Raw genomic sequence first — 13,345 nt, 5'->3', positions numbered from 1 at the left:
TGTTCTGAGGACACTGCTCAGACATGTTTATTGTATCCTGCTGACGTCTAGCATGTGTGTGTGCAGACAGACAACACATGCATGTTGATGACAAACTGATGAATTATTGAAAGTTAATGAAATGCACCCTACAAAACACCTCTTAGGTGAAAACGTGTTAAAAAATCTCTGGATAGTTGTGTTCATTTCTATTATGCATATTAAGGTAAAGAAAACTGTGCAACTTTGCCCTTAAAAATGTAATATAAACTATTTACGACTGGATGTATAAACTGATTTAATCTGTAATCTTCGTGGCTGTTATACTGTATAAAGTGTGCACGCAAAACTTACAAAATTACCGACATATTTTAGTGTAATCAACGGATTTGAACAGCTCAAATACAGTGGATATCACCAAATACCAAGAAAAAAAGAAACTCATATTAGAATTTATAAGCCACTCTCTGTCCCCACCACTGAACCCATGGCCCCATAAATAATGACTGGCAGCTGAAATGGGACTTTGTGACTTTAAGATGTGAGTCGGGGAGATGTGGTCTATCTATTGTTGATGAGACAAAAGCGCGACTCAGATTCATATAGGAGTGGCGGGGAATAACTCCTCATATCCTCATATCACAGTCACAAAGCGACCCAGCAAAACTTCAATAACCCCCGCACTTCTCTCTGGACATGGGTGAGTGCACAGAATCTTTAATAACTCTTATCATCTATTATTTATGTGATTTGAAAATGTGGATTTCAATAACTTATTAATGTTGCCTTTAATATATCCTTTCTGTCCTTAGACATCATGTTGCCCTTGTGCACTGTGGGCAAGATTTGCTGCAAACTAATCCTGTGTTTTCATTTATCAAAAGTATTTTGATATCCACAGATGGATCATAGATTTATCGCCGCTTGTTCCTAATATACTGTATTTTAACATACAATGATGATTTCAGAAGACTGAAAAGGAAGCAGCACATGGGCTCATCCAGGATTGCTTGCTTTTAAATAAAGAAAGAACTCCTCGTTACCTACTCTATCCCCTTTTAACCAACAAACAAGAGTGGAATCAGAGTGGCTGACACAGATGGGCATTGACTCTCATCATGCCAAGGCCATACCAGGTCAAAGAGGTGAAAAGAGGTCAGATACTCCCATAAATTAGCAAATTTCCATGAGAACTGTGGACCCAAACAACCTCTGCTAACCGTTTTTTTCTCACTTACAAACTGTTATCTTGCAGACATTTTTAACAGCTTTTGAGTGCTGATTGATTATCTGCCATCTTCTCTAAATGTTTTGATGCCTTTTGCACTCAATTCAAATAGAGGCTACGATGGCCTGTATCACTTTATCACTGTAACCACTGTTGCAGCAGGGCACAGCTGAAGCGTGGGCGTCTGCAGGCACTATCATTTTTGGGACTCTAGCAGTCTGTTACTATTTATACTTTAGTGGCAGTTTGTTGAACTCGCAGCCTCCGTTCCTTCCAAATAAAATTCAATTTGTGAAATTGGCATGAGAGAGATAAATGGACTGCATTAATACAGCACTTTTCTAGTCTACTGACCACTCAAAGCGCTTTACAACACATGCCAGCCTTCACCCTTTCACACACACAGTCATACACTGATGGCAGATGCCGCCATGCAAGGAGGCAACCTGCTCATCAGCAGTGGTTAGGGGTTCAGTGTCTTGCTCAAGGACGTTTTGGAGGAGCAGGGAATCGAACCAGGAACCTTCCAATAGATGACCACTCTACCTCCCGAGTAGTGTTGTCAAAAATATCGAAGTATGATATCAATACATATTAGTACTGAATATTTGAAAGGGTTTCAACTCTCTTCAATAGAGCAGTATCAATACACGGGTACCAGCTGCGCTTTCTGCTCTCTCGTGTCTCCGACAGCAAGTTGACAAACACTCTGCTATATATCTTTTAATAAAAATTTCAAATTTGATGCCATCAATGTTGTGTGAATATTTCTCCATGGTATTGAAAATGGTATTGAATATTGTTAATATTCAAGGTATCGTATCGAAGCTAGAAATTCCAGTATCGTGACAACACTACTCCCGAGCCATGCCGCTACTGACCCTATTGTGATATTTGGTTTTGGAGCAGAAATTTCCCAAAATCCAAGACCATTTTCTCCCATGGGAGACAATAAAGTAACCATAACCTTAAATTATATAAGTGTTTTATTGTACTGAGATAGTTTAAGGATTTCAAAATGTGTAGCGACAAAACTCTAATATGAGTGGGGGTTGTTGTTGTTATGAAGATATTCAAATTGCCCCTCTCGTTCATTATGCTTCCACCCACTCTCTGAACACTTGACCCCAGCCCCCACCGCCATTGACACTCAGTGCCATGGTACGGGAGATGGCCTCAGTAGTTATATTGACATAGTGGTGTAGAGACGGTGCTGGTGACCCCTTCTGCCACACTACTGTGTGTGTGTGTGTGTGTGTGTGTGTGTGTGTGTGTGTGTGTGTGTGTGTGTGTGTGTGTGTGTGTGTGTGTGTGTGTGTGTAGTGTGGCACTAGGGTCTTTGTTTGTTTGACATCGCTTCCCTTTGTTCCTCCCTGATAGTGGCACAAAGACAATGGATATTGTATCTGCAGCCACAAAGAGAAGCTCTTTCTTAAGGCCCCTGAAGCCAACGTTTCACTACCATCTCTCCCTCGCCTGGTGTGACCGCCGGAGAAAGAGGGCAGGACCAGAGTCAGTAGGGGCCGAGCTGTGAGGTGTCGGTACCAGCAGAGGAGCGTTCACATACAGATGAAGTCAGCGCGGAGACTTATTTTACTGTAGCGACAGCTTGTAGGCAGCACTGTACATCACTGGTTGGCACTGGGATCCCTCTTGTTTGTGGAGTACAGGATCAGAAGCAGCAAATGTTTCCGGTCAGGCAGCCTTGGCTTTGCAAAGCCTTAGGTGCTTTCCTCTATCCCATTTCTGCCAATGCATTTATTAACACTGTGGATATTTGCTACCTGCTTCAACACCGCAGCTTACACTGGAAGAAGTGCATGAGATTGTCGTGAAGTCAGTGGTGACTGCTTAACTTTGGACGCTTTATTGGGAATCGCTGCTTGAACTCTTGTTTTTGTCACTAATTTTTTTTTCTGTTGCTTTCTTGCCTGTTGGGGGGGTTTTTGGTGTATATGCTCATGGATTTGCAGAAAGAGCGAGGCCCTTTTTCATAGCTCCCCCACAGGGTAAAAGAGTTCCCCCACCGTGGCGTAGATGTGCTGTGTGGTTATATGTGCGGTGTGTGCCGCCTGTGTGCTGATATATTATGCCCCCTCAGGTTGTTATGATTGCTGTATCCGGTGCATTGGGGCAGTGCCCTACCCATCCCTGGTGGCCACCCTGCTGTTCTATGCCGGCATGGCGTTATTTTGCGGCTGCGGGCATGAAGCGTTGTCCCAGACCGAAGTCCTCGTTGAGACTTACTTTGCCCGCAACGTTCAAGACTTTGCGGTCATGGCCTCCTTGTGAGTGACGCTTTCAATCAATTCTCTAAATTGTTATTTTTAACCTTTCAAGAATCGTTTCATTCTACTGTTTGACCTGACTTCTCTTCCTGTGACTATCCCAGTATCAAATACTTCCAGTACGTGATCTACGGCCTGGCATCGTTTTTCTTCCTCTATGGTATCCTGCTGCTGGCTGAGGGTTTCTACACCACAAGCGCTGTCAAGCAGACCTTTGGTGAATTCAGGAGCACCCACTGCGGCCGCTGCCTCAGTCTAACGGTGAGAACAGAGAGGAGGGACGTAAGGAGGGAGGGGAAATATGACGTCATTGTTAAGATGCTGAATGCTGGTTTCTTTTAGCTCCTGAGCTCAAGAAATGTTCTTTGTTTCAGCAGTTTCTAGAATCATGAATTACGGTTGATAGCTGCCACATTTATCACACTGAAACCTGTGAAATCTCTGTGACCTGAGCACTTTTTTATTTCAACAGTTCATCGTAGTGACGTACATCTTGGCTTTCATCTGGCTGGCAGTGTTTGCCTTCACTGCTATCCCGGTCTTCTTCTTGTTCAACATGGAGCAGACCTGCCACAACATAAACATCCTGGCTGAAACAACCCCCAGCATTAATCAGCACGGCTGGATTTGCATGGACGCCAGGCAGTATGGTGCGTTGTTCTTATAATGACTGACCGGCGCATGTCCTCCTGATGAGAATGTTAATGTGTCAAATGAAAGCCATGAATTAATCATCGGGGAGTGGATGCAAAAGTGCTTGTTGAATTTGTTATGAAATAATGAAGATAACCACACCTTTATCTTTATTTCTTCACGACTGTGTCCCTGATACGCTGTATGCAAGCAGGAACTTAGCTGCGTCATAACTCATCATGATTCAGCAGCAATGGTAAGAGATACTTACGTCATGTCTTCATTTAAGGTCTGCTTCCTTGGAATGCAATGCCAGGCAAGGCTTGTGGGATGACCTTGGCATCTATTTGCAAAACCAGCGAAGTGAGTAGCTGAATCCAATATTCCCTTTCACACAGTTCAGTATTTCATATCAGCATCCTCACGTTAAAATCAGTGTGCAGAATCAATGTAAAATCTACTCTAAATGGATGAGTAAGTAAGCAGACATTTTTTATATAATTGAATGACACAAACAATCAAGGAATTGGTTCAGTTCTCTGAATATTTCCTGAACTAACCTGTGTTTGATGTGTCTTACAGTTCTACGTCACCTATGACTTGTACATAGCTGCATTTGCTGGTGCCGGGATCACTCTCTTGGCACTGGTGAGCAATTGCTTTGGCAATTTTCATGCTTTCTGGTCAGATTCAATATTTCATTTAAAAGGACAGTGTGTAGCATTTTGGGGGATCTATTAGCAGAAATGGAATACAATATTCATATATAATATGGTTCGTTTTCATTAGTGTATAATCATTTGAAACTAAGAATCGTTGTGAATTTGTTAGCTTAGAATCAGACCTTCATATCTACATAGGGAGTAGGTTTTCTTCACAGATTCCGCCATGTTGCTCTGCCATGTTTCTACAGTAGCCCAGAACGGACAAAACCCTTGTTTTTACGTTACCTGAAGGCCACTTTAGTTCTGCGACACGCTTGGAAAGGGAGGAGTGATTGGATAGGTAGTTGGTTGCAATCTGCAACTACACCATCAGATGCCACCAAATCCTACACAATGTCCCTTTAAGATTACTCTTGTAAATACTACCAGTTGAATCACATATAAAGGGTCAGTTCATCTAAATTACAAAAAGACATATTTAGCCATGCAGATAGTTTGGGTTTTATTTGGTTAGGTTTTGAGACATTTGTCTCTTAGATTATTGCTGCCATCCCATTACAATGGAAGATAAAGAGGACCTACCATGCTTATTTTCAGGTGCATACTTGTATTTTGGATTTCTACTATAACATGTTTACATGCTTTAATGTTCAAAAAACACTTTACTTTTCTCATAACGGTTGTCACCCTCTGTCCGAAAAGCTCCTGCACCCCTCCTTCCTAACTAGCCACTAGGCAGGTATTATGCAAATTCCTTATTTTGTGACATCACTATGTTACGGAAGAAAAGGCGGGTCTTCAAGCAAGGCGTTTCAGTCAGCTCAGGAGCAGTGTTTCTGTGGAGGAGAGTAAATAGGGCTTTGTAACTTGCAGACCTTTTACATGCACAAAAAACTATATAACACACTAAAGGAAAGGGAAAAAGCATCTCTTCCAAGACCTTGCTATGAACAGTTTTAAGTGGAACTACTTTCAACCAAAGAAATTGTTCTGACAAACGCTGTTCACAGCAAAGCATGTGGATCATCCGGACAGGGACACCTGTCAAGGTCAGTTTTCAGTGCTGTGCACACCACAAACAAAAGACCAAACTAAAACTACCTACATAGATAACACTCGAGTCAAGAAAGAAAATATGTTTTTTTGTAATTTGGGTGAATCGATCCTTTAAAAAGATGATTCAAACACTTGTAGTGCACCAAATGTATGTTAACTGCCTGACTGTGCTGTTTATCCCAGCACATATTATGGTCAACTCTTTCTTTCTTTCCATTCTTCCCACCTCCATCGCAATGTCTTCCTTTGCAGTTTCTGTATCTGGCTGCCACCACCTACAACTACGCAGTCTTGCGGTTCCTGGGCAGGAAAGGGGTCCGCTAAGTGCAACACCTTCGTCCCCAGTCAACCCCATCTCTGGCTACGAGATGGACAGTCACCACTAGACTTCCATTCATCCTCTGGGAAACAGCATCTTCCAAACCTGGATCACCTGCTATAGTATTTCTTTAGTGGCCAATAACAGACAAATGTTTCTCATCACTGTTTCGTATGAACAACAGACAGAGAGATGAAGATAATTCACACCCAGCAGCGAGCTATGGCCTCCTCCTCCACAAAATCCTCCTCTCAGATGATTCTCTTAGCTTTGTTGTTCATTCTCCTCTCACAGGTCGCATTTCTCTTTTTGTGAAGCTTCATTGGTGCTGATGCTGTTGTCAGATTGTGATACATGATGTTTCATGAATAATTAAGAGCAATGACAGCTCACCTCGCAAACCATAACTGCATGCACGCCGTTCAGTGTTTACTGATGCATATATTTGTTCTGAATATGATTTTGCTGCTGCCTCATTATCACCATCTTGTCTAGCAACATCGTGTGAACTAAAGAAAGGGAGGCTGAATGTACCAAAGTTCTCTGTATGGGTTAGGTGTATCCTCCCAGCTCCTTTTGTGCTTTCACTCACAATACATGTACTTTGCATTCACTCATAATGCATTTTTGCTTCGTTCAAATGCCACTGTGTAGGAGGGGAAACAAAGACACGTATCCATTTTTTCTGGATGTTTTTGGGTTACTGCTTAAAATAAGCTGTTTTTATGTTACCGAGGTGTTGATGCTTCAATAACGTGCCTCCAGGTGACTCATGTTTGATGTGTAGCCCTGCTACTTACCAAGCTGGATTGTGTTGTGTGTGTGCTCATTTTTAATGAAGGCTGATTAAAACATTTAAATCTGAAGCAGTAATTTGTGACTTTATTTAACCATATGCAGTATGTCTCAATAAAAAATCTTTCATTTTGATTGTATTACATATAAGCACCTTTGGCAATCACTAGCAGAAATAATATGCTGCCAAAGCTTTTAATTCTTAATTCTGACAATAGGTCTCATGCAAGAAGCAACATACGAACAAATTTCCTCTTATTTTTGTTTGTATCCACGATTTGTTCCTCTTTTGTTAGTACCCATCGATCTCTGGGACTCACCAATGTTTTCTTATTGTTGCTCTTCTCTTAGAGAACATATTACGAGTGTCCGAGAGCACTCTTTACTTACCAAGAAAAGAAAGAAAATATATAGAAAGATAAAGATTGGGTTATTCAATTTGTGGGCTCTGGAAAATCACATCGTTATGGAGAATTGTAAAACACTTTGAATAAACACACAAAACACTGAGGTTGAAGTTAAAGAATATTTCTGCAATTAGGAGACATAATACCTTAACGCAAGACACCAGAAACCAAAGAGGAACGTCTCCTCCAAGATATCACACAGGTTATATACTTTTCTCCAAGACAAAGAAAACCCTTTCCATTGGTCAACTTACTTAACTTATTCAAAGTCATCATCATTCTGACCAGTTGACAAGCAGCCATGCACTGATCACACGTTAACATGAAACCTGCATGATCTCCCCATGTAATATCAGTGAAACACCTGTCCAGGGCAAGAGGGACTGCAGCACATCTGGTTTCCATCAGTTGAGGTGTAGAAATATGAAATACAACTATACCAAGGACAAAAAGGTTTACCAAAAGAATAAATTGATAACTTTAAAGATTACTTCTGTACACATGTTTACTTTGTTTACGTTTATTTAACAGTACCTTGATCTATCTGTCTGTCTGTCTGTCTGTTTATCTATCTAAATTAAGAATTATGACTATATCAAAGCATACAAAAGTTCATTGTGCTTGGTAGCATCTCTCTAATTCTTTGGCATGTGCCAGCGTATTTGCACACGGCACAACAACTGCCCTATCGTGTTTAGGGGGCATTACCTTTGCTAATAATAAACAAATCGACCACATGCCTCCAATTTATGATCAAGTGGGATTCATAATTCAGCCCACCTGGGTAAGAGCAGATTTGGATGGATGGTTACAAATGTTTGGTGCATCTGAATTTTTTTTTTAGATTTAGATTTTATTTGTTTACACATATAAAAAAAGGTACAAGTTGATATTACAACAACAACAAATGTGATGGAGAGGTGCAAAAAAAAACTCAGAGGGGTTTGATCAGGGCACTCTCCAGTGCGTATCTTAATCCGTTATAACAAGACAATAAAATATTAAAAAAGGATGGTAAAGAGATAGAGAAGAAGAAAAAAGATAAGATTACACACACTAGCAGACATCCATATGAGACAAAGTGATGAAATAGAATTGAGATTCACATTATTATATCTCATCAATAAAAACTCATTATTAGTAATCAATTTACAGAGATAATCCATAAGGAAAAAATTGAGCAGATAAAAACAAGCCTTTAACAACATTCTTAAGTTGTTCTGGTGCCAACTTTAAAATATGAGATGGCAGAGTGTTCGATATCACTGAACCTCAGTAAATTAAACCAAACTGTAACTGAGATGTTCAACACATAGGAGATCTGAGTTAATAGTTATTTTGAGTCGAATGATTGTGGAATTGTTGATTATAGGAATACAGTTCATGGGAACATGAGGGAAGGGTGCCGTTCAAAAAGCTGTACACAAATAAAGTTATCTGGAGTTGGTTTACTTGAGTTGACTTCTGTTTTTTTTTCTCGTAACAGCAAATTAAGAGAAAATATGAGAGAAATTTAAGAGAATGTTGCTCTATGAAGCCCAATGTCCTAAAAAAAGCTTTCAGTATGGAAATTGGTGCAAAAAACAACTCAAAGTTAGGGCAACAGTGGTGAGGTCCTCGGTCCAAACAGCACATTAATGCTTTGAGTCTTCTCCGTCAACATATTTGACCCAGTTAAGCTTCAGGTCAGAGTTTTCACAAAGCAGCGCCCACATTGGACCAGTTGGCCATGAAAGAACATGGGAGTCAGCATATCTCCCAGGGCCTTGGCACACACACCACACTGCAAAAACATACTCAATATTATAATTATGCAATGACAAGAGCCTGTCAGTCAACACCCGCAGATAGACGGTATGTACGGTATGTTTCCTAGCTGACAACTGAACAAACCTTTAGACAGTCAGGGTGGCAGGTCACCTCGGGATCACTGAGATGGATCTTGACATTTCCATCAATTATTTTGTCACAGAATGAACAAACATTCCTATTCCTGCAGCAGAGAGAAAGTGTACCAAAAGAACACCAACAATGATAACTTTTGTGTATAAACTTTGGGTCTATGTGATACAAATGTGTTGTTGACTTTAAGTAATTTCTTTACATAACTTGTTTGAAATTCTACATTATGAGACATTACCTGGTCTTTTTCCAGGTAATTCCTGGAGTTAGGTTGGATTGTAGCTCCTCTTTGTACTTTTGAAGCATGTCAGAGCTACAAAAAATAATCAGCAAACAATAAGATGTATTTTCAAAATGTGAATATATGAAAAATGTGAGGTGGTTCCTTTTTTTATGAGAGCTTACTCACATGTTGGTGATCAGCTTGGTCTCCTCCGTGGGGGATTGTTTTGGATCTTCCAGAGGCTCAGGAGCAGCTTCAGTTGTCGGCAGCTCCACATCTAATGCTTCTGACAGTTCAACGGGTCTGTCAGAGAACTGAACAGTTTCAGCATCTGAAGCTGTTACAGTTTCAACAGCATCCTCGATTTTCACCACACCGTCTGCTGCTCTCTCAGGTGTTGGCTCAACACTTTGCTCGACAGCAGCGTTATCAACTGATTGGATTTCACACTCAACTACCTCTTCAGCTCTGGTCTCTATAACTGTCTCTGCTGAGACCGTGGACACGACTTCACACTCTACAGGCTTGACAGTAGTTTCAGCAGCAGCAGCTTGGGGAGGCGATTCAGACATCGTATCTGCCACTAAGTCAGGGACTGGTTCCACGCTGACTCGGAGAGCATCCTCTTCTCCTGCTGCACCAGTCACAGCAGGGGTCTCGGGTGCTGACTCCACAGCAACCTCAGCTACAGCTTCAACAACTTCTTCTGCAGCCTGTTCTGGAGGACCTGTCTCACAACTTCCCTCTGCAGCAGTTTCAGTAGCAGTTTGAGTGGGCAGTTCGGATACAATTTCTGCCACTAAGTCAGGGACTGATTCCACACTGACCTGGGTGGCAGCCTCTTCTCCTGCTGCACTAGTTACAGCAGGCATCTCAGGGGCCACAGCAACCTCAGCAACAGCTTCAACACTGTCTTGGAGAGCAGCTTCTTGGGTCTCAGGCACCACAGCAACCTCAGCAACAGCTTCAACACTGTCTTGGAGAGCAGCTTCTTGGGTCTCAGGCACCAAAGCAAGCTCAGCTACAGTTTCAACACTGTCTTGGAGAGCAGCTTCTTGGGTCTCAGGCACCACAGCAACCTCAGCTACAGCTTCAACACTGTCTTGGAGAGCAGCTTCTTGGGTCTCAGGCACCATAGCAACCTCAGCTACAGCTTCAACACTGTCTTGGAGAGTAGCTTCTTCTCCTGCTGCATCTGTCGTAGCAGGGGTCTCAAGTGCCACAGCAACATCAGCTACAGCTTCAACACTGTCTTGCAGAGCATCCTCTTCTCCTGGTGTTGCATCAACAACATCACTCGTGTCAGGCGATGACTGTGCCACAACCTCAGCTACAGCTTCAACAATTTCTTCTGCAGCCTGTTCTGGAGGACATGCCTCACAACTGCCCTCTTCAGGTTTAACAGTTGATTCTACTCCTGCATCCTCCAAATGTGTTGCATTTGCCGGCTCTGTTTCGGTTGCAGGTTCCTCTTGAGGTGTCAGTTCGACTGCAGGCAAGGCAGGGACTTCAGCAACAGCAGAGGAGCTTTCTGCAACGGGATCTTCCACATGAGCATCTGCAGAGACATTGGCCTCATTGTGTTCTATGTTTGACTGGTCAACTGTTGCATCAGCATGTTCTCCCTTGTTTTCTGCAGTTGCGTTGGCAACTGGTTGCTCAGCTGGCACTGCCTCTGGATTTTCTTTTGTTGAAGATTCAGGTTGTGCTTCACCATTTTGGATACATTCTGAAACATGAATCTCTGCGGAGACCTCAGCAGCCCCGTCATTGTGTTCCACATTGTCGGCAATTGATTTTTCTGGTTGTGCCTCATCATTTTGGATAAGTTCTTCAGTGGGTGCTTGGGGCCTGTAACAGAGGGAGTTACTTATTCCCAACTATGCAAAAAAAAAAAACATATGAATGCAATTCCCTACACTCAGCAGTCATTAGAAAGAGGCTCTCATATACTAACTTTGCATCGTCTGTGGTCTCCACTGTTGACCCCTCGGGCTGAGCATCTTTTAGGGGAGGAATTACTTCACCATTTGCCTGATTAGCTGAATCGCTAAAACATAGAACAGAGAATAATAAACTTGCAAAATATATACATTTGGCACTATAACATTCAGTGTTTTTGGTTTAAATGTTCAGACTGAGATTACAGTAATAATGCAGACCTGGATGGACAAGTGGATTGTGGTTGCTCATATGCATTTTCAATTAAAATTCAGCACATACATACCCTTCAGATGGAGCAAACTGTGTCTTATGGTGAGGAGGGCTCAGTGGACAATCTACTGATCTACAGGGTAGGAATATGAAACACACCTTGAAAAGGACCTTGGTATTTATAACCTTAAAGCAGACAACAAAACAGTAGCAAATGATATCCTGGAAATGAAGGCTTCACAATCAATGAGAGATTTCATCAGCTTTAAACTACTTTAGCTCAAAGTGGCCATTAAAGCCAAATGATCCATATTGGGATAGTTAAAAGAGGCTTTTGTGCAAGGGATAATGTACATGTACAATATTACGACAGGTAACTTACTACTGTCTTACTGAATATAATGTCAACAAATACAACTTTATGAGCAAGGGATGATGAGGTGTAGGAGACAAAAATGTTGCACAAAAGATTCCGACCTGCTTCGGAGGATGAGCACAACAAATCACACATACAGGACACCGGCAGATAAGCTGAGTGCAAAAAAAGGGCCAGCTACATTGATTGATGAAGCAAAGCTGACAAATAGAGCCTTAAATGTCAACACAATGTTTATTAACGATGTAAATATCACCAAACACGTTGCACTGAAGTGCGGAGCTGGAGCTGCCTTCTTGAACAAGGAATGTGATCCAGTTACATGCATGAGTCAGTTTGATCCCAGTTTGTGTTTCTCCTCTGTTGACATTGCAGGTAACAGATGAGAGGCACGCAAAACTGGATTGGGTCAATTATGCTTGCAGTAGCAAAACATCTTGATTATGATGTAACTCTTGATAGATTGTAAGGTAATGGTCCACCACTGAAAATAAAGCATGGGAACCTTTTCATTCATTATTCAACAGTAACCACAATTTACATTCCAGCAAATTCATTAGTATGGTCATTCCAAATGTGATCAGGTCATCACTCATGCCAGTTTTCTGCTCTTAGTGACTGGAACGAGTTGCAAAAGATGCTAAAACTCCACACCCTCATTCCTTTGCCCTCCTTGAATAACTCATTACAAGCTTTCTGATCACTGCACCTGCCTCTGAATTTACCTCTCTGGAACACACATACGTATAACTATTGTTGTATATACTGTATATATTGTGATATTTAAATTATGTCTAATGTTTTATTGCACTAGTCGTATTTATGTTCTAATGTCTTCTGTCGCTGCCTCTCGGCCAGGTCGTCATTGTAAATGAGAATTGGTTCTCAATTGACTTATCTGGTTAAATAAAGGTAAAATAAATAAAAGATGTGACTGGGATAAATGAATTGCCATGGTGTTGTCCCCAGAAATGGCAATAGATAAAGATTTCTCTTAAGCTGTCATGGAAAAGGACATGAATATTTTTGATGTAATGTGCTATATATCTTATCAGGTAAGTGGGGTTACACTAAATAATATCCACAAATAGCCAATAAAGAAAAATACAATAATTTTGGAGCGATATAGAATATTATATATTATGTAAATATAATTATATATTATAATTATATTAAAGTGAAAGCTTTTTATTTATGTTGTTTGCTGTTCTTAAATTTCCCTGCATTGTGATGCAATTGATAGATTTTATCTGAATATCTGTAAAATTGGACTCTTGTTTTTTTTGTAACAGGAGCTTCAATGCTTTTATTTTGAACACA

The 13,345-nt window shown here is 41.1% G+C and overlaps 1 protein-coding gene and 1 long non-coding RNA gene across 4 annotated transcripts; one reads left to right on the top strand and one right to left on the bottom strand.

The window, feature by feature from the left end:
* Positions 1-512: 512 nt before the first annotated feature.
* On the top strand, positions 513-7,034 carry plp1b (proteolipid protein 1b). Of its 3 annotated transcripts, none has more exons than XM_074611127.1 (7): positions 513-679; positions 3,309-3,495; positions 3,600-3,756; positions 3,968-4,145; positions 4,418-4,491; positions 4,711-4,776; positions 6,102-7,034. In XM_074611127.1, the coding sequence occupies exons 1-7, from the start codon at positions 676-678 to the stop codon at positions 6,171-6,173; spliced, it is 738 nt and encodes a 245-aa protein (XP_074467228.1). In that variant the 5' UTR covers positions 513-675; the 3' UTR covers positions 6,174-7,034. The 3 variants fall into 3 exon arrangements, with proteins under 3 accessions (XP_074467228.1, XP_074467227.1, XP_074467229.1); XM_074611126.1 differs by lacking the exon at positions 513-679 and adding an exon at positions 2,608-2,932; XM_074611128.1 differs by lacking the exon at positions 513-679 and adding an exon at positions 2,617-2,901.
* Positions 7,035-7,139: 105 nt separating this feature from the next.
* On the bottom strand, positions 7,140-9,585 carry LOC141752886 (uncharacterized). The gene is made up of 3 exons (XR_012590362.1): positions 9,511-9,585; positions 9,264-9,363; positions 7,140-9,153 (listed from the first exon to the last, which is right to left on the bottom strand). It is a non-coding gene; the product is annotated as an uncharacterized LOC141752886 (long non-coding RNA).
* Between the last annotated feature and the right edge of the window lie 3,760 nt (positions 9,586-13,345).

This window comes from Sebastes fasciatus, chromosome 16, assembly GCF_043250625.1.
Source record: "Sebastes fasciatus isolate fSebFas1 chromosome 16, fSebFas1.pri, whole genome shotgun sequence".
Lineage (NCBI taxonomy): Eukaryota > Metazoa > Chordata > Actinopteri > Perciformes > Sebastidae > Sebastes > Sebastes fasciatus.
This window is presented reverse-complemented; position numbering and strand designations above follow the sequence as displayed.